The sequence below is a fragment of the Oncorhynchus kisutch genome, linkage group LG9 (genome assembly GCF_002021735.2).
Source record: "Oncorhynchus kisutch isolate 150728-3 linkage group LG9, Okis_V2, whole genome shotgun sequence".
Taxonomy (NCBI): domain Eukaryota; kingdom Metazoa; phylum Chordata; class Actinopteri; order Salmoniformes; family Salmonidae; genus Oncorhynchus; species Oncorhynchus kisutch.
Window position 1 is genome coordinate 31,265,389 of NC_034182.2, and position 27,343 is coordinate 31,292,731.

General features: G+C 44.4%; 1 protein-coding gene across 1 annotated transcript in view; it reads right to left on the reverse strand.

Moving 5' to 3' along the window:
- Positions 1 to 27,343, reverse strand: part of LOC116375231 (cell wall protein DAN4-like) — a gene marked incomplete at its 5' end in the record, with an annotated part of 104,843 nt that overhangs the window by 75,254 nt on the left and 2,246 nt on the right. The window contains one exon of the mRNA XM_031831375.1: positions 27,296 to 27,343. This exon is cut by the window's right edge and continues 78 nt beyond it. Within this exon, the coding sequence (XP_031687235.1) occupies positions 27,296 to 27,343 (48 nt within the window). The remainder of the gene's footprint in view (positions 1 to 27,295) is intronic.

Sequence of the window (27,343 nt, forward strand, 5' to 3'; positions counted from 1 at the left end):
TCATGAAACATGGGACCAGCACTTATTTTTTTGTTCAGTATAAAAATAAAAAAAATTACATCTATGCGACGTGCTGTGGAGACTAGAATTACCATCTGGTCTAGGCGACAATGATGTTTGGGTGATGTGGTCGCCTCGTGACATCATCATCATAACTAATCACAAGTCCTCACATCACTTTGAGGGAGTTGAGAGACGAAAATGGGTTTTCTGCTGCTCGGAACAAGTGAGGGCGAATTTCACGCTAGGTTAATTGTAGCCAATTGTATGCCACTATCAATTAAGGTCCTTTTCCCTTCATAGAAGCCAACTATCTAGATGTTTTGACAGGTTTTGAAGCTAACCATGCAGTGACTTTAATATCTTCATTCAAAACTGTGTTTTGAACAGGGGGGGAGGGGGGTGTTATAGAGAGCCACAAACCCTCCGAGGTTAGATGATTGATATCAAATTAGCTATTTGCTTACTTGGGAGATTCTCGGAGATTGAATGTTTAGTATACAATCAATATTTGGTAGACTGGTGCAATATTTTGAAGAATGCAATTAGCTACATGGTATGGGTAGATGCGTATACGTAAACAGTTTAGGCATGAAGAGACTTGATTCAGGTTGTCCAGTCTAATTATATGCCGGGGAAAAGCAGCTAACAGAATGAAAACGTAGCTTCTGCCGTCATGCTGCATGGCTATGATTACCTTTATATTCCCAATAGATTTTCCCATGACATTATGACTAGTAATTTTCAAATGCCATCTTCATGAGAAGTAGCGAGCAGTTCATTTAAGGAATCATAATTTAAAATCTCTTTTCTCTCCCTCTCTTATATGGTACACACTCCCCTTCCTTCTCCTCTCTCAGTACACACTTTTCCCTTCCTCCCCTCCCTCCTCTCCCCTCCCTCCCGCCACTCCTAATTGTATTTTCTCCCCCGCTCGTCTTCCTTCTCCCCTTCCTCCCGCCTCTGCTCCTTCTCCCCTTCCTCCCGCCTCTGCTCCTTCTCCCCTTCCTCCCACCTCTGCTCCTTCTCCCCTTCCTCCTGCCTCTGCTCCTTCTCCCCTTCCTCCTGCCTCTGCTCCTTCTCCCCTTCCTCCTGCCTCTGCTCCTTCTCCCCTTCCTCCTGCCTCTGCTCCTTCTCCCCTTCCTCCCGCCTCTACTCCTTCTCCCCTTCCTCTCCACATACACAAACAGAAGGGAATTTCCCCAAGAAATTAAAATCCCACTATTGGCTCAGGTTCAATCTTATTTTTTCTAAATCTAGTGGAACACAAATTGGCAATTCATGACAGCGAGCGCGAACGAGCAACACATTTACCCATGGCGATTCCCTCAAAGAACATCAGAGATGTGTTTGGCCTCATATGTGGGATAAGTTACGGGTATGCCTATTTCCTTTGAAAGAAAAGATGACAGAATCATAACAGTGCTCCAGGTGTCAGTCACAAGTCCTCGAGACAATATTGCTGGAGCCTCAATCTGACTAACGAAAAGGAGACAGAAGAGACAGAAAAAGGAGTGAAAAAGGAATGTCTCTTAATGTTAAAAGTATCTGTCTAAGATCTGGCTAAGACAGGCAGAGAACATCTGGCTAAGACAGGCAGAGAACATCTGGCTAAGACAGGCAGAGAACATCTGGCTAAGACAGGCAGAGAACATCTGGCTAAGACAGGCAGAGAACATCTGGCTAAGACAGGCAGAGAACATCTGGCTAAGACAGGCAGAGAACATCTGGCTAAGACAGGCAGAGAACATCTGGCTAAAACAGGTCACCGGTATTTACTGAGTCTCCCTCTTTCAAGCATTTCCCTTATCTCATGTTAAATAGGCAAGCCCGTTCAGAACATGAAAGATATGAGGGGGTTGGGTGATAACCTCCCTTCTCGCACCCGTTCCATCTCAAAGTCCTTCGCCGCAGCAGCGGGGACACTCGTTGAGATGCGGCTCTCGATAGCCGACAGTCTCTCCAGCCATTACAGTTCTGACAGCTACACAAAGCCATGCGCTCACTATAATTACAACACTCTTATATTTCGACAGAATGTGTAGTAAGTGCGTGTGTGTGTGTGCGCGGGCGTGCCGGATGAGTGGTTTCTAGTCCTAATAATGATAAAGCATTAAACAAACAAGTCTATGCTTATAAAGCTGATCTTCTAACAAGCTGGGGGACACAGGAGACCACATGGTTTGTTTGCATTGTATGCATGGGATTCCTTACGTTAATGCTAAAAGGGTTTCCCCCTAGTCACTCTGACTGCAGCGAGGACCGCGACCTCAAGAAGGAAGGACATCTGAGCGACAGAGAGTCCAAGTTGATGAAGCAATGCAGTGGAGGGTAATTGCAATGCACACACCCTTCTCTCTCTGCAGTGCTCTCCATATCCCAGTCTTTCTCGCGCTCTGCGAGTGACATTGGCAAACTTCCCTGTGTTGATGAAGTAAATGACGGTGAGAAGTGAGTCATTGATCCCAGTCCAATTCTCTGTTGCTATTAGAGCTGTGGGGCTAAAACGGGCCTCGAAAAAAATCACCCGGTTTTGATGAACAGCAAAGGCTGGTCTGATGAGGGTCGAGCCTTCGCTCCTGCACAAACACTCTCTTTAAAAGCCCCCTTTGGTGATTGGATGCCGTGATGAGATGGGGAGATAGGGGCCTGACGGGAAAAGCTAGACACCAGTGTTTCCTGGCATGGTCACGCGTCTGATGAGATCAAACTTTGGGTTGATGATGAAGCCGAGGGTCGGCCGGCCATAGGAGACAAAACTGAAAGCATTGTCAAGGGACCTGAAAAAGAATGCGATTGGGAAATAATTAAATACTGAATTATATTAATATAATATTGATGTAATTATATTTTATTGAATAACTGTCCCTTTTGATAAGATCAAGTGTCCCTTCAATAAAACTGATTTTGGTCATACTTTTCAAGAATGCAAAAAATATAATTATTACGGCCTGTGGCATGAGAGCTATGCGTTAACGCATTCTAAGATGCAATTGCATTTTGATTTGGTTCCCCGATATACAGTGATAGATACTATCTATATCCCCTATAGCACAAAACGATGACTCTCCCTGGAGAGTTTTATCTGATATCAAAGTGAGTTGTCTATTTGTAATGTAATTACCCTTGAGAACCACCATCTCGGCACAGATTCTCAATTCATTGCTCATCTCTCCGTGTAGTCCCTCAGAGGATCGGCCGTCTTTTAAAATCTTGTTACTCTGTAATAGTTCTTCCATCTTTGACATCAAGGAGATAGGGACATTTTTGAAGATGTCTTTTTGTTAATTTCATACTTTATTAGCCACACTGGCAGCATATCTTTGTGTATCTAGGGGTCTGAGTCATAGGCACGTCGTTGTCAGATAGCGGACGTCTTGAAAAGGACTAAAATACCAGGGGATTTTGACATTGTGTGTATTTCTTCGCTACTATTTTTGTTTGAAGGCCCCTCCTGCATACTAGGGATGGGTATTGAAACCCGGTATTAAACGGGCCCCGGGGCTAAATTATGAAAGACCGTAGTATCGATAAGCTCGGACGTTATCGTTTCTGCTTTCGGGCACTGGAGAAATTAAGAAAATACATTTCCTATTTATTATTGCTACATAAACATTATCTTGCACATTTTCATCTCATCAACCGTTTCCAATTTGCAATAAGATGAAGACATTTGTCTATGATGCATTTTGGCTATTTCCAATCCAGAAGAGAGATCCCTCCGGTGGAGCCTGTGTCGCACGCATGCACACACACACACGAAAAAGACCCTGCTCTTAATTAGGGATGACGGCGGAGAGAACTAAACATTCAAATGTGTGGTTACACCTCACCAGAGTCGATGCTGACAATGCTCGTTGCCACAAGTGCAACAAGACATTTTGCTTGTAAGGGTCGGAAACACGAGCAATCTGTTCAAACATCTATGGAAAGTGCATCATATACAGGCAGAGAAATGCAGTTTTCGACTCCCTAGCTTGTAGTTTCTCTCTCGTTACCCGATCTATGTTAGGTATGTATGCTAGCAGCCTAGAGCCCACACACGGAGTTAACTCAATTATGAGAACATGGGTTCCTGATCAAAATGAACCATTAGTCAGCTGATTGAATTATGAACGTACCCATAGCTAAACAATCACCCATTTTAAGATTTTGAAACTTTTCTGTTAAAGTTGCCGCTACAATGAACCAACCCACTCCAAGCCAAAGACAAGGCCAAAGACCCTTCACGCTGGCAGCTAGTGGGAGGATGACTGAGGAGAGGGTGAATGAGTGCCACCTAGTCGTGACCAACTTCATAGTTCAAGACCTACACCCCTTTGCAACAGTGGAGTTGCAAAGGGCTTTAGATAACAGTCTGTCAGTATATATTGAGTTGTATTCATGTTTAGGATATGGTAGTATAAAAGGGTTGTCTGTTAGTCCCATCACTCCACAATACACAATAATGATACAGAAGGTCCTCCACACCAGGGCAGTGTAAAACAGAAGGTCCGTTACACCAGGGCAGTGTAAAACAGAAGGCCCTCCACACCAGGGCAGTGTAAAACAGAAGGCCCTCCACACCAGGGCAGTGTAAAACAGAAGGCCCTCCACACCAGGGCAGTGTAAAACAGAAGGCCCTCCACACAGGGCAGTGTAAAACAGAAGGCCCTCCACACCAGGGCAGTGTAAAACAGAAGGTCCTTTACACCAGGGCAGTGTAAAACAGAAGGCCCTCCACACAGGGCAGTGTAAAACAGAAGGCCCTCCACACCAGGGCAGTGTAAAACAGAAGGCCCGTTACACCAGGGCAGTGTAAAACAGAAGGCCCGTTACACCAGGGCAGTGTAAAACAGAAGGCCCTCCACACCAGGGCAGTGTAAAACACAAGGTCCTCCACACCAGGGCAGTGTAAAACAGGAGGTCCGTTACACCAGGGCAGTGTAAAACAGAAGGTCCTCCACACCAGGGCAGTGTAAAACAGAAGGTCCGCTACACCAGGGCAGTGTAAAACAGAAGGTCCTCCACACCAGGGCAGTGTAAAACAGAAGGTCCTCCACACCAGGGCAGTGTAAAACAGAAGGTCCTCCACACCAGGGCAGTGTAAAACAGAAGGTCCTCCACACCAGGGCAGTGTAAAACAGAAGGTCCTCCACACCAGGGCAGTGTAAAACAGAAGGTCCTCCACACCAGGGCAGTGTAAAACAGAAGGTCCTCCACACCAGGGCAGTGTTAAACACAAGGTCCTCCACACCAGGGCAGTGTAAAACACAAGGTCCTCCACACCAAGGCAGTGTAAAACACAAGGTCCTCCACACCAGGGCAGTGTAAAACAGAAGGCCCTTTAAACCAGGGCAGTGTAAAACAGAAGGTCCTCCACACCAGGGCAGTGTAAAACAGAAGGTCCTCCACACCAGGGCAGTGTAAAACACAAGGTCCTCCACACCAGGGCAGTGTAAAACACAAGGTCCTCCACACCAGGGCAGTGTAAAACACAAGGTCCTCCACACCAGGGCAGTGTAAAACACAAGGTCCTCCACACCAGGGCAGTGTAAAACAGAAGGTCCTTTACACCAGGGAAGTGTAAAACACAAGGTCCTCCACACCAGGACAGTGTAAAACACAAGGTCCTCCACACCAGGGCAGTGTAAAACACAAGGTCCTCCACACCTGGGCAGTGTAAAACAGAAGGTCCTCCACACCTGGGCAGTGTAAAACAGAAGGTCCTCCACACCAGGGCAGTGTAAAACAGAAGGTCCGTTACACCAGGGCAGTGTAAAACAGAAGGTCCGTTACACCAGGGCAGTGTAAAACAGAAGGTCCTCCACACCAGGGCAGTGTAAAACACAAGGTCCTCCACACCAGGGCAGTGTAAAACACAAGGTCCTCCACACCAGGGCAGTATAAAACAGATGGTCCTCCACACCAGGGCAGTGTAAAACAGAAGGTCACCCACACCAGGGCACTGTACAAATTGCAAACTGGCAAAGTAGTGGCAGAGAAGATTGTAGGAGTGACTGTTGATAATGCTGGCAAAATGGGTGTTGCCATCAAGAGGCTACACATCCTAAAAATAGGATGCTTTGCACACACATTGTATCTGGCAGCGCAGAAAATCGTCAAAATGACTTCCATTGATAAATGGGCAGCCAGAATCAGAGCAGTGGTCGTGTGGTTCAAGAGATCCTCGATGTCCAAAACAGTCTTGAAGGAAAAGCAGCAGCTCCTTGGTAAGAAGCCAGTTCAACCTATTAAAGTATTATTTTGAAATTCCCACATTTAACAATGTAATATTCAATATTCAAGTGTGCGGTAATTAAATGTATGTTGTATGTTGTTGTTTCAGGCCTTCCGCAACCCTCACTCATCCTTGATGTCAAGACCAGATGGAACTCACTCTAATGATAGAGAGATTCATGGAACAGCCATCCAAGCAGCAGCCTTGGCTCCCAAGACTGCGAAAAACAATGACCAAGGACAACTTGGACTGTCTGAAGGACGAGGACTTCCATAAGGCTGAGGAGTCCAGCTCATGAGAATCCTCTATACATCCACACTGTGTGTATCATGTGAAAATAATGCCACCTGTGGACAGATCAAACCCAACCTCAAAAAACTGGAAGAGCTCTTCACTGTGAAGCATGAAGATACGTTTGTGGCAACCATCAAAGAGGTGTGGGAGAACCTCTCCGAGCGCTATCAGGATGAAGACATTCAAGCCTTCCTGCATGAGGCCACAGCAATAGACCCCATATTTAAAGGGAGGACGGTGAGTGACGCCACCTGGCACAGGCTGAGGAAGGCAACTGTTGAGGCCAATGTGACAGGAGCAACACCAGGGCTGTCAGAGGAGCCGGAGAAGACAGAAACAGAGCACCAGCAACAGGAGGAGGAGGAGTCGTCTGAAGGAGAAAGAGAGGAAATAGAAGACAGTCCCTCCATTGTACAAAACAAGCAGTGCCTTGGAGGAGCTGTTCTCAGAGGATAGGGAGTTGAGCTCGTCCCTTACCCTCAGCGAGCGTGTTGACCTAGAGGTGGAGCTCTACAAAGGCCTGCCTCCCATCCCCATGGCTGAAGATCCTGTGATGTGGTGGTGGGTGAAGAGAGCTACTCTGCCCCTCTCAAACATTGCAACAAGCCACCTCTGTGCTCAAGCCTCCACCACCCCTAGCGAGAGGGTATTTCGACTGCAGGTAACACAATAAGCCAGGAGAGGTCCAGACTTCTGCCATAGAATGAAAATATGTTGATCTTTCTCCAGAAGAACTGCTAAGAACTGCTAGTCCTTTTTGCAGCCTACCTCCATGCCCCACCCTTGTTGCTCTAAACCACTGTATTTTATTTAGCAGGAAAATATTGTTTATTTAATTTGTTTTACATTTCCATCATCACAACTTTAGAGTCTATACTAGTGATTTGTTCAAAATCTGTCACGTCCTTCAAAATGAGCGGACCAAGGCGCAGTGTGCCGTCGGCCGAAGGTTCCGGACAGTGGGAAAAATCGGCTGAGGTTCCGGAGCGTGGGACCGTCGCCGGAAGCTCCGGACTGGTGACACGCACTTCAGGGCGAGTGCTGGGAGGAGGCACAGGACGTACAGGACTAGGGAGGCGCACTGGAGTCCAGTTGTGTGGAGCCGGCACAGTTTTCACCAGACTGCTAACCGGATTCTCTGGTCGAATGTTGAGCAGAACACACTTGCACAACATCTCTCTCCTCTCTCCCAACTTCTCCATCGCCTCCATGAGCGGACCAAGGCGCAGCGTGCATCGAGTTCCACTTCTTTTTAATACAAAGTGAAACTAGAAACAAAACAACAAAACTTACAAAGAACGTGAAGTTGTAGTGCCCAAACACACTAACACAAACAATATCCCACAAACACAGGTGGGGAAAAAGACTACCTAAATATGATCCCCAATTAGAGGCAACGATTACCAGCTGCCTCCAATTGGGAACCACACAAACCACCAACCTAGAAATCTAAAAACTAGATAAACCATATCCAAGAAGATTCCAGCTCTCATCGCTACCAAAGGTGTTTCTAACATGTATTGACTCAGGGGGGTGAGTACTTACAGGTATATTAGTGTTATTTTTTATTCACATTGAAACATTTTTTTATTTTACTTTGACATTAGGAGTATTGTGTAGATTGTTGACAAAATATCTATTTTAATCCAACTTTGTAACGCAACAAAATGTGAAAAAAGGCCAGTCTGTATGTGCATTATATGGTGGACCAAGTCCATTTTTTTTTACCTTTATTTAACTAGGCAAGAAAAAAATTCGTATTTTTAATGACGGCCCAAGAACAGTGGGTTAACCGCCTTGTTCAGGGGCAGAACAACAGATATGTATGTACCTTGTCAGCTCGAGGATTCGAACTTGCAACCTTTCAGTTACTAGCCCAACGCTCTAACCCCTAGGCTACCCTGCCGCACCACATCCTAATTGATGTGGAACACTAGGGGTGGAATGGCTTGTTGCCTTGGGACTGGTCTCAGGAGCACACAAGGTGCAGCTGCCACTGCAGGTAATGTTGGCCCCCATTAAAATGACCCAAGTTAAACTTTAGAAGTGAGTGAGTGAGTGAGTGAGTGAGTGAGTGAGTGAGTGAGTGAGTGAGTGAGAGTGAGAGAGAGAGAGAAAATTCAGCAAGCTCTGCAGTTCTGCACCACCAAAGCTGAAGACATTTCTCACGACTGGTTATTTTTCTTTGGCAAGGCTGTGTTGAGATCACAGAGCAGTGCTATAATTTAAAAGATGCCAATGCACCCAGATAAAAAGGGTAAGGACAGCTGTCGTTTTCTCTGATCAAACGTCAAATGGTCACAATTTTTTTTAAATATATTTTTTTTACTTCACCTTTATTTAACCAGGTAGGCAAGTTGAGAACAAGTTCTCATTTACAATTGCGCCCTGGCCAAGATAAAGCAAAGCAGTTCGACACATACAACGACACAGAGTTACACATGGAGTAAAAACAAACATACAGTCAATAATAAAGTAGAAGAATAAGTCTAAATACAATGTGTGTAAATGAGGTGAGATAAGGGAGGTAAAGGCAACAAAAGGTTGCCATGGTGGCGAAGTAAATACAATATAGCAAGTAAAACACTGGAATATGTAGATTTGCAGTGGAAGAATGTGCAAAGTAGAGATAGAAATAATAGGGTGCAAAGGAGCAAAATAAATAAATAAGGAGATGAGGGAGATAAGTGTTTCCAGTTTCAGAGATTTTTGTAGTTTGTTCCAGTCATTGGCAGCAGAGAACTGGAAGGAGAGGCGGCCAAAGGACGAATTGGTTTTGGGGGTGACCAGAGAGATATACCTGCTGGAGCGCGTGCTACAGGTGGGTGCTGCTACGGTGACCAACGAGCTGAGATAAGGGGGGACTTTACCTAGCAGGGTCTTGTAGATGACCTGGAGCCAGTGGGTTTGGCGACGAGTATGAAGCGAGGGCCAGCCAACGAGAGCGTACAGGTCGCAGTGGTGGGTAGTATATGTGATAAAACGGATGGCACTGTGATAGACTGCATCCAATTTATTGAGTAGGGTGTTGGAGGCTATTTTGTAAATGACATCGCCGAAGTCAAGGATCGGTAGGATGGTCAGTTTTACAAGGGTATGTTTGGCAGCATGAGTGAAGGATGCTTTGTTTTGCGAAATAGGAAGCCAATTCTAGATTTAACTTTGGATTGGAGATGTTTGATGTGAGTCTGGAAGGAGAGTTTACAGTCTAACCAGACACCTAGGTATTTGTAGTTGTCCACATATTCTAAGTCAGAACCGTCCAGAGTAGTGATGTTGGACGGGCGGGCAGGTGCAGCCAGCGATCGGTTGAAGAGCATGCATTTAGTTTTACTTGTATTTAAGAGCAGATGGAGGCCACGGAAGGAGAGTTGTATGGCATTGAAGCTCGTCTGGAGGTTAGTTAACATAATGTCCAAAGAAGGGCCAGAAGTATACAGAATGGTGTCATCTGCATAGAGGTGGACCAGAGACTCACCAGCAGCAAGAGTGACATCATTGATGTATACAGAAAAGAGTCGGTCCAAGAATTGAACCCTGTGGCGCCCCCATAGAGACTGCCAGAGGCCGGAGAACAGGCCCTCCGATTTGACACACTGAGCTCTATCAGAGAAGTAGTTGGTGAACTAGGTGAGGCAATCATTCGAGAAACCTATAAAGGCATTCGCCAAATCCGACGGACTAGACTTCACGTAAGAAAAAAATATTTGACATTAGTACACTGGTTACTTGCCAACTTTACTTCACTCCAAACCTAATATAGCACATGCTTTTGACTCTGTCAGAGTACTCTGCCTCAGCTATCCCTAATTGATCAATACTCATTCGATACCCTGACACTGTACTGTTGTGTATCATCACAGCTCTCTGAGTCATCGCCATTACTGGATCACGTGAAACTTCTTTGGTCCACGTCTTGACTACGGTAATTGCTGTTGACAGTTCTGCGAGTCGTCCCGCGCGAATTACACTGGTCGTCATCCTGTCTCGCGGATGTGACAGCCAGAGCTAAGCCATCTGATTGCGAGGGACGCCCAACGTCAAGAGGTCGCCCACAGGAAAGTACTCAGTACCATAACGCCCACTGCACAGCTGACAGATGATTGCCTTCTACTGGCCGGTTTTCCTTGACTTTAAAGTATTCATATTGAGATACTGAGATATTATGGAGCATTTGGAATGTTTCGCCCCAGGCTCTGACATATGAAAATGAAGGTTTTTGTATCAGAAGCCGGAAAAGGATGGAGGTTGTGTTTCGGGGGGCCTGTCAGTGTAGACACATCCTAATTAGGGGCCCAGAACAGAGACAGGTCTAGTGACATGTTAAAAGGTCTCACACTGGGAATAGACTGAACACAAACACATCTCATGCTTACTCTCATTCAGTCGTCCAGCGTCGTCATGGTGATAGCGCCAGGGAGATAATGCCACCATGACCTGTCTGCATAAATGCCATGAGGACACCGGGACAATAAAGAAATACATTTTTCAGACTTCAGACCAAAAATGCCTCAAAACTCAACTCGGAGAGACAGGAGTGTCACATGGTCTGCAAAATTAAACAAGCGTTCTGGAAAAAGAGGTAACCCTATTAATTTGTATCATACCAGGAGAGGAGCGCTGTTATCATTCCAATTCCAGTCATTAAAAACATCACTCTGCAAAGGCGTGCGCAGGAATCTTTTTTTTCTCTGTTGCTTTTGCAGAGGGCAGGGTCTCTGAAGCATCAACACATTACAAACCAATTTCCCTATATCAGCTTATATATTCACATTTGATTCTGGCGCAATGCTGATGGGAGTTGGACAAGGTCTCAGTACACAGAAATCAATATAACGTTATGATGCCTGGCGCAAACCTCATTTATAACCCAATGCCTCGGCTGAATTCGATTAGGATTTTTATTCATTTTTTATTCAGGGGAAAGTAGGAAAATTGAGATAAAAGCATACATTTGCTGGGTGGTTACAGTGCCACCACCACAATGCTTGCAAGTGCACAAAAGCAAGCTGGGGACATGCTAATTATATCAACATGCTCCTGTTCGATGAGAGTAACCAAATAATGATTATCAAGTGGCTTATCACTGTATCAAAGTAACTGTCCAGTGTTTCCAGATTTCTATGACATATGACCTACACTCCCTATACTGGAAGATGGCGCGGACAGATATGGCAGCTCTGCTTCTAGCTCCTAAGTAACTTTGCAGTGTTTTGTTGTTTTCTACTTGAGTAGAAGTCTACAAGTATTTGGTTTAAAATATACTTAAGTATCAAAAGTAAAAGTATAAATCATTTCAAATTCCTTATATTAAGCAAACCAGATGGCACCATTTCTTTAATTTACGGAAAACCACAGGCACACTCCACCATTCAGACATCATTTACAAACAAAGCATGTGTGTTTAGTGAGTCCGCCAAATCCGAGGCAGTAGGGTTACCGGGGATGTTTGGTTGATACGTGTGTGAATTTGACTATTCCCCTGTCCTGCTAACCATTAAAAATATAACAAGTCATTTTGGGTGTCAAGGAAAATGTATGGAGTAAAAGTACAATATTTTCTTAAGGAATGTAGTGAAGTAAAAGTCGTCAAAAATATAAATAGTAAAGTACAGATACCCAAAAAACGACTTAGTACTTTAAAGTATTTTTATTTAAGTACTTTACACCACTGCAAAACACCGCCGGCGGAGAAGAGGTATTCGGAGTAGATTTCTAGTCCGACTCAGGAGGTGCGCACACCATCCACCGCTTCCGAGTATATTACTTGCTAATGTTCAGTCTCTGGATAATAAAGTAGAGGAGCTCAGGGCGAGGATCTCCTTCCAGAGACATCAGGGATTGTAACATAGCTTTCTCGGGATTTACTGTCCCAGTCCATACAGCCAGCTGGATTCTCAGTACATCGCGCAGACAGGAATAAAGAACTTTCCGGGAAGAAGAAAAGTGAGGGTGTATGTTTCATGATTAACTACTCATGGTGTGATTGTGATAACATACAGAAACTCAAGTCCTTTTATTCACCCGACCTAGAATACCTCGCAATCAAATGCTGACCGTATTACCTCCCAAGAGAAGTCGTATTTATCGTTGCTGGGGATTTTAAAAAAGCAAATTGTTCAAATTTGAGGAAAACGCTCTTCAAACACATTGACTGTAGTACTCGTGCTGGGAAAACATTGGACCACTGCTACTCAACTTTTCAAAAGGCCTACAAGGCCTTCCCCCGCCCTCCCTTTGGCAAATCTGAGCACGACACCATTTTGCCATATCCCTTCCTATAGGCAGAAACTCAAAACAGTAAGCACCCGTGCTAAGGTCTATTCAATGCTGACCAATTGGAATCCCTGCTTCAGGATTGTTTTGATCACATAAACTGGGATATGTTCCGGGTAGCCTCAGAGAATAAAATTGACATTTACATGGACACAGTGACAGTTCATCAGGAAGTGTATTGGGGATGTTGTTCCCATCGTGTCTATTTAAACCTACCCAAACCAGAAATTGTGGATAGATGGCAGCATTCGTGCAAAACTGAAAGCACGAACCACCACATTTAACCATTGCAAAGTGGGAATATGGCCAAATACAAACAGAGTAGTCCCTCCGTAAGATAATCAAACAGGCAAAACGTCAGTGCAGAGACAAAAGTGGAGTCAAAATTCAACGGCTCACACGAAACGTATGTATCAGGCAATCACGGACTACAAAGGGGAAACCAGCCACGTCGCGGACACCAATGTCTTGCATCCGGACAAGCTAAACACCTTTTTCGTCCGCCTTAAAGATAACACAGGGCCACCGACATGGTCCGCTACCAAAGACTGTGGGCTCTCCTTCTCCATGTTCGATGTGAGTAAGATATTTAAGCATGTTAACCCTCGCAAGGCTGCCGGCCCAGACGGCATCACTAGTCGCGTCCTCAGAGCATGTGCAGACCAGCTGGCTGGAGTGTTTACGGACAAATTCAATCTCTCCCTATCCCAACTTGTTTCAAGATGTCCACCATTGTTCCTATATCCAGGAAAGCAAAGGTAACTGAACTAAATGACTATCGCCCCATAGCCCTCACTTCTGTCATCATAAATTGCTTTGAGAGGTTAGTTAAGGATCATATCACCTCCACCTTACCTGACACCCTAGACCCACTTCAATTTGCTTATCGCCCCAATAGATTCCATCTGAACAAGAGGAATACCTATGTAAGAATGCTGTTCATTGACTATAGTTCAACACCATAGTACCCTCCAAGATCATCATTAAGCTTGAGACACTGGGTCTGTTTCCTGGTTGGTTAGCTACCTGCAGATTCATGCAGGGTAGTAACGTCACAAGTTGTGATTATGGTTAATTGTTTACCTAGCTAGCTCCACTATGCAAGTAACCATTTTGGGTGCATTTGTAAATTCAGTCTGGCCATCTACTCCGATTTCCGAGCACTCTCGTCTGAGTGTGCCAGAGAGGGCAGAATAACTGATGCATTTACGAATGATCAACCCCCGTTGAATATGGCCAATGTCAGTAAATTCATCGGCCAGAGTGTCCGCTGTGCGCTCTGTAATTCGAAACACTCAAAAAATGACAGCACAGTTGTGGTCACCAACGCTCTGGATAACAAAACAGCCTAACCAGCTCTGCTAGGGTGAGTAATGTTCAGTGAGCTGTTCTCTCTCACTTAGATGTCTGGAGGGTAACTAGCAAGTTCGCTTGGGTGTGTGACTGCTACTGTTAGTACATTCAGAAGGGCTCTCCAATAGTAGTACCAAAACATTTAAAGGCCATTTTCTTAAAAGTGAGTTTACAAGTTCATCAACTTTCAAAGCAAAATTACTTTCCCGTTGTTCCTCAACTGTAGTGTATGATATACAATTTTGTCTTAACTTTTATCCAATGTAAAAAATTAAAAATAAAGAATTAAAACTTTGCTACATAAGACCGAGTTGAAAGCATCCTGTTGGCTGTTTCACCACCTGGTACAGCAACCGCAGAGTTATCCAGAGGGTGGTGCGGTCTGCCAAACGCATCACCGGGGGCAAACTACCTGCCCTCCAGGACACCTACAGCACCCGATGTCACAAGAAGTTCAAATAGAACAGCATGGAAATCAACCCCCCGAGCCACTGCCTGTTCACCCGGGTATCATCTAGAAGGCGAGGTCAGTACAGGTGCATCAAAGCTGGGGCCGTGAGACTGAAAACAGCTTCTATCTCAAGGCCATCACTAGCCGGCTTCCACCGGGTTACGCAAGCCTGCATCTTAGTGGCTGCTGCCCTGTATACATAGACTTGGAATCACTGGCCACTTTAATAATGGAACAGTAGTCACATTAATATTTTTTAACATACTGCTTTACTATACAACATACTTCGGCGCCATTCCTTACGATGGCGACGGAGGGGAGGGCTGCCGTCTTATCGGCTCTATATTAATAGTTTTTTCACGTTGTTCATAAAAAAATTATTGTTGCTGCTACCGTCTCTTACTGGCGGGTAAGATACTCCAACAGCAGGACAAAACACCAGCCTTCGGTAAAACACAGACAGGACCCTATGCAGATATGTGAACAACAACTGGTGCACAATATCTAAGGAAGTCTCGAGGTTTTGCTCGCCTGAGGTAGAGTATCTCATTATAAACTGTAGACCACACTTTCTAGCTAGAGAGTTTATCTATATTTTTCGTAGTTGTCAACATACCACTACAGACTGATGCCGACACTAAAATCGTTCTCAATGAGCTGTATACCGCCATAAGCAAAACCCTCATCCAGGGGACTGTAATGCAGGGAAACATAATTCAGTTCTAATTCAGTTCTACCTAATTTCAATCAGCATGATAAATGCACAACCAGAGGGGTGGGGGGAATTCTAGCCATCCTTTCCTCCACACACAGAGACGCATACAAAGCTCTCCCTCGTCCTCTATTTGGCAAATCTGACCATAATTCAATCCTCCTGATTACAGCTTTCACGCAAAAATTAAAGCAGGATCACATGTGACTCAGTCTACAAAAAAGTGGTCAGATGAAGCAGATGTTAAACTACAGGACTGCTTTGCTATCACAGACTGGAAACTGTTCCGGGATTCTTCCGATGACATTGAGGAATACACCAACATCAGTCACTGGCTTTATCAATAAGTGCATTGAGGACATCGTCCCCACAGTGACTGTACATACATACCCTAACCAGAAGCCATGCATTATAGGCAACATTCGCACTGAGCTAAAGGGTAGAGCTGCCGTTTTCAAGGAGCAGGACTCCAACCAGGAAGCTTTTAAGAAATCCCGCTATGCCCTCCGATGAACCATCGGTTCAAGAACACAAAAGGTGCCCAAGAACACAAAGGCAACCTGCCTAAATGACCACTGACCCTTAGCACTCATGTCTATAGCCATGACATTCTTTGAAAGGCTGGTCATGGCTCACACCATTATCACAGAAAACCTAGACCCACTCCAATTTGCATACCGCACCAACAGATCCACAGATGATGCAATTTATATTGCACTCCACACTGCCCTTTTCCACCTGGACAAAAGGAACACCTTTGTGAGAATGCTATTCATTGACTACAGCTCAGTGTTCAACACCATAGTGCCCTCAAAGCTCATCACTAAGCTAAGGGACTAAACACCTCCCTCTGCAACTGGATCCTGGACTTCCTGACAGGCCACCAACAGGTGGTAAGGGTAGGTAACAACATATCCGACACGCTGATCCTCAACATGGGGGCCCCTCAGGGGAATGTGCTCAGCCCCCTCCTGTACACCCTGTTCACTCATGACTGCATGGCCAGGCACGACTCCAACACCATCATTAGTTCGCTGATGATACAACAGTAGTAGGCCTGATCGACAACGATGAGACAGCCTATAGGGAGGTGGTCAGACCTGACCGTGTGATTCTAGGACAACAACCTCTCCCTCAATGTGATCAAGACAATGGAGATGATTGTGGTCTACAAGAAAAGGAGGACCGAGTCCGCCCCCATTCTCATCGACTGGGCTGTAGTGGAGCAGGTTGAGAACTTCAAGTTCCTTGGCGTCCACATCACCAACAAACTAACATGGTCCAAGCACACCAAGACAGTCGTGAAGAGGACACGACAATGTCTATTCCCCCTCAGGAGACTGAAAAGATTTGGCATGGGTCCTCAGACCCTCAAAAGATTTTACAGCTGCACAATAGAGAGCATCCTAACGGGTTGCATCACTGCCTGGTATGGCAACTAAGCTTCGGGGCCAAGCTTCCAGCCATCCAGGACCTCTATACAAGGCGGTGTCAGAGGAAGGCCCTAAAAATTGTGACTTCTGAACAGCTAATCAAATGGGTACCCACTATTTGCATTACCCCCCCCCCCCCCCCCCGTTACGCCCTTTATATAGCACCGCTACCTTATTTTAGTCAACACCAACATTTCTATTTGTAATATTTATGTATTTCTTAATTCCATTCTTTTAGATGTGTGTATTGTTGTGAAATGTTAAGATACTACTGTACTGTTGGAGCTAGGAACACAAGCATTTCATTACACCCGCAATAACATCTGCTCAATATGTGTATGTGACCAATCAAATTTTTACTTGGATTTGATTTACTTAATTACAATATGAGTAAAATAGTTTTCCTTCCAGGAAATGGTATTTAAGCATGTTAAAAACAGCTTTTCTGTGTTTTAATGGTGTGGGTGTACCCGAATAAAACAATAGTGTAGGGGTATACAGTCATAAAAAAATATGCATGCGAGTTGACGCTGATTGGCCAGCTCAGACAAAGAGCAAACCTGACATCATGTTCTATGAGGAAATAACAAGCATTTTTAAGCACTGTTTGAGATACGAGGTTGGGTTTTTGAAGTGTTTTTTTTTCTTAATTTAATACTTTGGCCACAAATATGAGTATAAGACGAGTCAACATTTTTTGGTACGAGTTAACAGAGTTACTTTGGACAGTTACTTTTCCACTACAGAAATATGATGAATATAATTAATAAGTTGAGGCCACATGAAAGTATTGAAGTTAACCAGGTATATCCCTGGCTCTCTCCCCCTGTGAAGCAGGAGTCAAAGGAAATTCATGTATTCTCCTGTCAAGCCATACGTGTGATCACAGGCACCAGCCTTGATCAGAAGCAATGGAGACCACGTTGCATGCAACCTCAACATAGTTGCATCACGATAGCCATGACAGCATTTGATTTCAAACTAAATAAAACATTAAAATGCCCCAACGATAAACTGTATTTTTTTAAAGTCTGTCAGACGCATCCAGTACAAAAATGTGTTAACTTTGCTTCAAAACTTAAAGCGTGGCAAAATGTCACTGGCGCAATGTCAGAGTGGTGATTTGGGGACGGTGGCCCCGTATGGCGCACCGAAACCTTGGAACATCTGGGATATCCCTTGGTGAGGGGTTGGCAGCCGGTCCGGGAGGAGGTGTCAGCCCTGAGTGACACACAGATGAATGGCCTCTCGCCTTCACGGACCACGATGTCGGGATAACTCATTAATCACAAGAACCTGCGTGTGAGAGAGGGATACAAAAACCAACTGCTCGGCCCGTCCTCTGCTTCCAGTGGCAATATGCTTGCACACACTCAGACACACGCTATAAAGCAACACCCTCATACATGCCGACTAACGGACGAGGCCTTCGTTTTCCCTTACCCATAGATACAGCATTATATAGACAAAGATCATGTAGTTGTAGTTTTATGTGCATATTTTTAGACATTGTATCCAATCCTTTTTAGCCCAACAGTTGATGGTTTCTCTGATTAAGTCCCTGCTATGGCTTCCCTTCACAAACCACCAGCTAGAAACATCGGTATGAGATTCAGTGCCGCTAGGTTAAAGGAAAACCATCTTCTCTCCTCCCTATGACGACAGCTGAAGACAATAAATATAACATAACTCCAGACTATTTATTAACTTCATTGTGCAACACCGTTACCTGACACCTTATTTTGGTTAAAGGAGACGTAATTACCTATCAAACTAGCCCTTCAATGTCAACAGAATAAATCTGTTTTGTAAATGTGCAAGTAACCATTTTTGACTTCTCGCTTCCCAAGGGGAGCAAAAATCAATTTTAATCAAAAGCCCTTCTCAATCCGTTTCATATGCATGTTCGCAGTGCAGTGTACTGTACATCATCTGAGGTAATAAATATGGCTGCCTGACAGAAGAGGGGAGGGGGGATAATTGAAGTTATTTGCCATTGCTTAGTGAGGCAGTTTTTACTGCTGCTTTATTGTATTGTCAACATTCCTAATGGGTTTGTCTTCTAATTGACAACCAGTGGGATAAAGGATGGAGGAAACATTCAAAATGTCTACCAACCGTGTTACATATCAGCCCTACTACTGTAAACGAACCTGCTCTCTCATTCTTAAATACATACAGCACAACTCCAGGGAGAGTCTCTCTCTCTCTCTCTCTCTCAAAACACACGTATTATATAGCAATGTTATGCAAATATGGAAATGCTAATGCTCTTTTTTCAAGTGTGTTTTTCTCTCTGCATGAGTCGGGGTTGCTCGCTTTAATTCAACTCCGATTGCATGTCCTGACCCTTAATCTCGTGGGAAAGCGAGGGGGGTTCAAAGCAAGTTAAAGTATGTATATATTAATAGAGCATATTTATTTATTTATTTCAGTCTAAATGCTAAAGGGGCGGCTGACTCCTTTTCAGCTACCCCCAGACATTTTGGCAACGAAATACCAACAAATTAGCCAGACTGACAAGCCCTTCTGAAATATGGGAGAAACTAATTTGCGGCTCACATTGGAGCACTAATCTATTTATTACACTTTAGTGGATGTGACGTTAACTTGACCGAATCGCTAAAAACGGACACATCTAAAAGGTTTGTTGGACGTTACATATTGAATCAGGGGTGTTACAGAAAGCTTTTTACTGTTTCTATTCCTTCTCCTCACCGTGATGGAAAGTCGAGCATGTTTATACATGAAATGCCCAAAGAATATTTGCTCTGAAGGGTTTCCTCCTTGAATCACAATAGCCTTCTTAGGGAGGATAAAAAAAGAGAGAGAGGGAGAGAAGAGAGGGAAGGACAAATCTGCTTATTTGGAGCTTATTGAGCAGAATGAATCATGCACAGATGAAACGTGACTGCAAAGCGAAAGGTAAGACAATCCCAATGAGAAGGAGGAGGGATAGAGAGAGAGTGTGAAACAGAGAGAGTAAGAGAGAGGGATGACAGGAGGGGTATAGAACAGACAGCGAGAGGCAGAAGGCAAGAATGTGACAGAAGATAGGGAGGAAAGCAAGGCAGCAGAGAGTGAGAGAGCAAAAAGGGAGAGAAAGAGAGAAGGGGGGGGGGGGGGTTAAAAGACCAGATGAAATTAGTTCCATCAAGCCAGTATGAATGTTCTTTTTACAGTGTGGCCGCCAGCAGGGAACTGCCTGGTGTCTCCTGGGAATGTCACAACCAGGGGTTGCTGACTGAGTGATTTCAATATCACTGACAGAATTGTTCAAGGTGTCACTATTGATAGTGACACAGCTCTTTGAAAGGGGGGGGGGGGATTTCACATTTAGTTTTTCCTCCTCTCTTTCTTTCTTTCTCTCATCTGTCTGGCTTGTTTTTTTTCTTCACTAAATGGTTTTCCATTGGAGTTGGTTTTCTCTTGCTTTCTGACAGACGATTCAGAACGGTCTGCAGTGGCTCCCATCAGGGACAAGTGGATAATCTGAGGACAGCAGATGAAGCAGATGTATTACTTATACAAAACATCTGAGACTAAGCCTACATGACACTAACCCTGGGACAAACAATTCAAATAGAAGTGGTATGTCATCCTTCTGCCAATGAATCTATGTGTGTGTGTTTGTGTATGCACACACTTATTTAGACTCTTTATGACTCGAATAAAGACATCCAGATGTCTTTGTAAACTTGACCTATGCCACCCATAGGGCAAAAGGGTAGCAAGTCAAGTGCTCTCCCTTACATCCATTCTGATGTTAACAAAATGAATAAAGAGACTAAGACAATTCTGCCACTGCTGCTCTAAACTTGCCTATATCCTTATTTATCAATGTCATGTCCCGTGCAGAGCAAACCTCACCCTGCATTGGATTTCCTCTCATTCAGGAGGAACAATGCTAAGGGGTTTCCAGGCTACTTGAACATTAATTGCCAATGGGGACTGAGGTGCATCCACAATAGAGAGTGGGGGACAGGCAGCTCTGTTTATGCTTATCGATTATTTATCCTGACCTTCAAGCATGAAAAGAAGAGGCTGGAACGTTTCCCGAGCAAACAAAACACCTCTCCTTTCTTTTTCCCTTCCATTTTAGCCAATCCATCCATCCTCCTCTCCTCCCTTTCCCTCTCCCTGTAGTCATTAAACCAGTTCCAAAACCATAATCCTGCACAGGGAGCCAAAACACCCAGCTTCATGCTTCAGCCAAAGAAGCTGCAAACAAGCAACAGTTGTACAAGTGATAGAACTTTAGTTAATACCTTCCATAAATGGTGAACATTTTATGGAAGCAATATTTATTTTCTATCAAAAAAGTTAACTTCTTCAGATTGTTTAGGTCCTGCACCGATCCGTAATCGTGATGAGACAATGATAATAAATGGTTGTCAAACTGTTTTCCAGAGAGCAGTAGACGCTCTCAGGCGCTCTCTTAAAATGAAGAGTCACAACACGTTGATGCGAGTGTGAATCCAGGGTGTGTTGTGGCCTGGATCATGTAGGGAAGTATGTATGATTATGTAAACCATATGCTTAGGAAAACAGAAATTGGCCAAACAAACGTCGGGTGAATTGGAGAAGAGAGAAGTTTCAAATGCAAGCGGTTAAGCTCGTCAAAGTATTTCATCTATGAATAGCAGGCGTGTGACTCCAAACCATGATTTTGGGAGGAGGGTGTTGGGGGGGAAGGAATTGAAAAGGCTGGAGTGTGCTTGAAACAGATGTCAGGCGTTTCCTGTGTGATACAGAAGACTTCAAAATCGCGAGCTGCATTTTTAACGGTAGCTATCATAGCTGGGCACGGCTCGAACCAGAATTCAACACCACACCGCCATGTTGCGCCTATCTTAAATCATCCACCTGTCCATGTATATAAAACAGGCTTGTTACCTGCTGGAGGGGATCGAGAACCCCTGCTTACTCCTTCTAAACTCATCTTGGATATGAAAAGGGCTCGGGAAACTGTTTCCCTGATATTTCTTCACAGGAAAACAAGGAAAAACTCAATTGATCTTCGATTTGCATAATTCATTTGCGATTTTACACGCCTAATTTATACCTTGGGGTCTACTCTGGATCGTCCAAACTTTGATATAGCCAAAACATGCAACTTATAAATATGTATAAATCTAAGCGAGTCCAATTTCTTCAAGTTGGAAATTTAAGTATTTGTACCGGCAGACAGCAGAAATGTGATGGAGGTCAATATTTATAATGATAAAAATGCACTATGCAGAAATCGCTCCACCACTTTCTGGTTGCTCAAAATATAATATTTCACCTAATTCCAATTTGTGTGATACAACAAGCAATTATAGTGTAGAGAATTTGTTTACCATATTTTTGCCATATCCAAAAATTGTATTTTCAGCTGTTTGAAGATGGTGTACAAAACCAAAAGTAAAAGAGCAAAAATGAAACTAATTGGGAAGCATAGAAATAGCGTGCATAGAACAGATCTACTGATACTTACACTTGCTTTCAATGAGAATGACAGCTCTAACACACATTTCTATGTTAATTTGGCAGGTCGCCCAAAAAGTGACATATTGCAGATTCCTCTAGGCCAGGGCTCTTCTGCCCTGTTCATGGAGAGCTACCCTCCTGTAAATTCACTCCAACCAGCTCAATAGAATCAGGTGCGCTATATTATGGTTGGAAGGAGTACCTACAAGACGGTAGCTCTCCAGGAACAGGGTTGGAGAGCTCAGTTCCAGGCCCTGCCTGTTGCAAGCAAATAAAGGACTGACCAGATACACTTCCATACACACTACCGCCCATCCCTACACCCATTGGACTGACATTTAACACAATGAAGACCTCTTCATAATGTAGCACCAGAGACCACTTTACCATCCACCACTTTACCATCCACCACTTTACCTGCAGACAGCTACTCTTCTAGGGAGATTGAGTTCTCTGCATGTGTATTAAGTGATGAAAGTCTGGGGCAGCCATATTAGTAGTCCCCGAGTGATCCATGCTCTTTTGACCAGAGGGAAATAAGAGCAAAGGTAATGCCACTTTGGCAACACCGAGACAATGCTGAGAGAAATAGTAGGTGGCCTGAAGCATGATGTTGCATACAAGTCTATAGTCTACACTCTCATGCAACACACGTCAAATAACCAGGCTCAAATGATTTCTAATTACCGTCCACTGTAATGGCGGTCTCAAAGTGGGACTGGAATCGATATTAAAAACTAATACCAAGTTTATTCATATCAAGGTGATCTAAATGGATTTCCGTACAGGGAGATTAGAGTTGGACGGACCTTTTTGAGGTTGACTTATTGTCCTTCAGCTGGTGTTTGCCAGTCCGCGAGGGGGCCCTTATGTAATGACGACGATGACTAATACAGTCAGAGGGAAAAAAAACGAACAGGACTCTGTTCAGAGGACTGCCGCAGTAGAGATTACACTACTTGAAGTAATACGTCAAATAAATAAAAGCTGAAGTGAAACATTTGTAGCAGGGAGACCGGGAGGAGAAATGCATAATGCCAGACGGTTTGTTGACAGAGTAAACATCACCACGAGGTTGGAGGGTTGGATGTACGGTGGCAGCAAACAAACATCGTTTCAAGCTGAGGGGCTGTCAAAACCTATTCGCCGAGGCTGACTTATTCAATAGGTTACAAGGGCTGACCAAACAAGAGGTTAACTTCACATGCAGCCCTAACAATTGGGGACTTACTGTTGCAGGGTTCTTGGTTTTGATTGATTGATCACGTGAGACAAAACATATTTTTTTTTTTTTACTTGGAGGCCGAGTGTATTCATTCATACGATCTGAAACATTAAATCTCAGTGTAGTCTATTGCCCCCTTGTAAAGATGTCGTGCATATGTCATCTCAAAAACAAGGTCGATGGTGTGCGGTGATGAACCCGAAAATGTAATCATGCGGACACGTGCTCGCATTAAAAACAAGTCCCCTCTAAAGGTTCTCCCTTCCGTTCGGTTATCAACAGCCCTATTCAAAATTGAACTGTCACACGGCGGCTTATGTGGTACACATCTCTGAACCGCTCAAGTAATACAGAAACATTCCCCGAGCAGACCCTGATAAGCTATAAGCATGGGGAACAGAGAGGGGAGTGATATTAGTGGTCAGGTCCACCCTGTCCATTCACATTCCCCTCTCTCTAGCTGGTCTTTCATGCTAATTATGAGATTTACCCCGTAATCCCGAGCAAAGCCCGAATCTGTCACGTAGAGAAATATGTATACGCTGGCTATAGTGAAAGCTATACCGTTCATACATACATTCGCTGCACTCAATGGCTTATGGTATCCTTTTTTACCCCCTGCTCCGCGGGAGTTCAGATACATACGTGGTTACACAGGCTAATGCAAATAGAGCCAGCACACCTGCTGTGTGTGTGTGTGTGTGTGACAGTGTGGAATCATGGTTGCCGCAGGGGGCTGGGGACCACAGTGGAGGTTTAGCTCCCAGTGGGGAGGATTTAAGGCGTAACCCACTATGACTACTGGGGTTCACTGGATCCAGTACACCGAAGAGCATGATTGTAGTCCTAACGGATCGATCAAGGGTTCTGAAGAAGCAAAGAAGGCTCAAACAGGAAACGTAGAACACTGGTTTTCAAAAAAAGGTCTGAATGTGTTGCTGATATCAGCTGAAAACAAGGAAATGGAAGAATACCTCGAGGACTGGAGCCAGCAGCCACAACATCACAGCTAGAGATGCTTTGATTGGCCGGGGAGGGGGGGGGGGGGGTCACGCAAGGATTAAACGCGGCGCCTCCTCTGACAGCCAAGGTCGGGGTCCTAATCGTGTGCCACTCCAATTTGAGGTGACAGAGGAGGGTCCTGACCCCCATAAACCTTGTCTGCCAAGAGCTGTCAATCAGCTGTGAGCAAGGCAGGTCAAGGGGGAAAGACCAGCCTCATCAGTTATGAGTTGAAGGGATGATGAGGTGGTGACTGGCTGGCATTCACGGATGGGTCACTCGGCCGGTTCCCACTGTTTTTAAGGATACTGTCTCCAATAATGGCCTTGTTCTACCATACATGTCATGTCAGACATTGTGAGAGAAAATATTACAGTACGTGATTCACACATTTTCATAAACAGTAGGAGTAGTAGCAGTAGTACACAGGACTACTGACTAGGCAAGTCAGTTAAGAACAAATTCTTATTTACAATGACAGCCTACCCCGGTCAAACCCTCCCCTTACCCAGATGATGCTGGGCCAATTGTGTGCCGCCTTATGGGACACCCAATCGCGGCCAGTTGTGATACAGCCCGGGATTGTAGTGATGCCTCTAGCACTGAGATGCAGTGCCTTAGACTGCTGCGCCACTCAGGAGGCCCAAATATTTGGGGAGGACGAGCTTGTGGTAAGGGCTGGAGTGGAATGGTAACAAATACATAAAAACACAAGAGTTTCAGGTGTCTGATGCAACTCTATTCGTCTTTCCAGTCATTATTATTATTATGAAGCATCCTCCCCTCAACAGCCTCCTGTGTAGTAGTATTAGTAGTAAGAGTAATAGTAGTACTGTTAGCAGCAGCACTAGTAGCACCGGTAGTAGTTGTAGAAGCACCAGGAGTAGTAGTAGAACCAGAAGAAGAAGTAGCAGTAGTAGTAGTAGTAGTAGTAGTAGTAGTAGCAGCAGTAGAACCAGGAGTAGAAGTAGTAGTACCAGTACCAGGAGTAGTAGTAGTAGTAGTAGAAGTACCAGTAGTAGTAGTAGTAAAAGTACCAGTAGTAGTAGTAGTAAAAGTACCAGTAGTAGTAGTAGTAAAAGCACCAGTAGTAGTAGTAGTAAAAGCACCAGTAGTAGTAGTAGTAAAAGCACCAGTTGTAGTAGTAGTAGCACCAGAAGTAGTAGTAGTAGCACCAGAAGTAGTAGTAGTAGTAGTAGTAGTAGTAGTAGTAGTAGCACCAGAAGTAGTAGCACCAGAAGTAGTAGTAGTAGTAGTAGTAGGAGTAGCACCAGAAGTAGTAGTAGGAGTAGCAGTAGAAGCACCAGTAGTAGCAGTAGAAGCACCAGTAGTAGCAGTAGCAATAGTAGTAGTAGTAGCAGTAGTAGAAGCACCAGCAGTAGTAGTAGCAGTAGCAGTAGTAGAAGCACCAGTAGTAGTAGAAGTAGTAGAAGCACCAGTAGTAGTAGAAGTAGTAGAAGCACCAGTAGTAGTAGTAGTAGTAGAAGCACCAGCAGTAGTATCAGTAGTAGAAGCACAAGTAGTAGTAGTAGTAGTAGTAGTAGAAGCACCAGAAGTAGTAGTAGTAGTAGTAGTAGTAGTAGTAGTAGTAGCAGTAGTAGAAGCAGCAGCAGTAGTAGCAGTAGTAGCAGTAGTAGAAGCAGTAGTAGTAGTAGTAGTAGTAGTAGTAGTAGTAGTAGTAGTAGTAGTAGTAGTAGTAGAAGCACCAGCAGTAGTAGTAGCAGCAGTAGTAGAAGCAGCAGTAGTAGTAGAAGCACGAGTAGTAGTAGCCATAGTAGAAGCACCAGTAGTAGCAGTAGTAGCACCAGTAGTAGCAGCAGCAGAAGTAGCAGTAGTAGTAGTAGAAGCAGCAGCAGCAGCAGCAGTAGTAGTAGTAGTAGTAGTAGAAGCACCAGCAGTAGTAGTAGTAGTAGTAGCACCAGTAGTAGCAGCAGCAGTAGCAGCAGCAGTAGAAGCACCAGTAGTAGCAGGAGTAGTAGCAGCAGCAGCAGCAGCAGTAGTAGTAGAAGCACCAGTAGTAGCAGTAGTAGTAGTAGTAGAAGCAGCATCAGTAGAAGCGCCAGGACTAGTAGTAGTAGTACCACCAGTAGTAGTAGTAGTAGTAGTAGCAGCAGAAGCACCAGCAGTAGTAGTAGCAGTAGTAGTAGTAGCAGCAGCAGCAGCAGCAGAAGCACCAGTAGTAGCAGGAGTAGTAGCAGCAGCAGCAGTAGTAGAAGCACCAGTAGTAACAGTAGTAGTAGTAGCAGCAGTAGTAGAAGCCCCAGTAGTAGTAGTAGTAGTAGTAGTAGTAGTAGTAGTAGTAGTAGTACCAGTAGTAGTAGTAGCACCAGCACACCAGTAGTAGAAGCACCAGCAATAGTAGTAGTAGTAATAGCAGTAGTAGTAATAGTAGTAGTACCAGTAGTAGTAGAAGTAGTAGGAGTAGTAGTAGCAGCAGCACCAGCAGTAATAGTAGCACCAGCAGCAGCAGTAGTAGTACTGGTAGAAGTAGAGGCAGTAGTAGAAGCACCAGTAGTGGTAGGAGTAGTAGTAGTAGTAGTAGTAGTAGTAGTAGTAGTAGTAGTAGTAGAAGGAGCAGCAGCAGTAGTAGTAGTAGTAGTAGTAGAAGCAGCATCAGTAGAAGCGCCAGGACTAGTAGTAGTAGTACCACCAGTAGTAGTAGTAGTAGTAGTAGTAGTAGTAGTAGTAGTAGTAGTAGTAGTAGTAGTAGTAGTAGTAGTAGCAGAAGCACCAGTAGTAGTAGTAGTAGTAGTAGTAGTAGTAGCAGCAGCCGTAGAAGCACCAGCAGTAGTAGTACTAGTAGCACCAGCAGTAGTAGTAGTAGCAGCAGTAGTAGATGCACAAGTAGTAGAAGCACCCGTAGTAGTAGTAGTAGTAGTAGTAGTAGTAGCACCAGCAGTAGTAG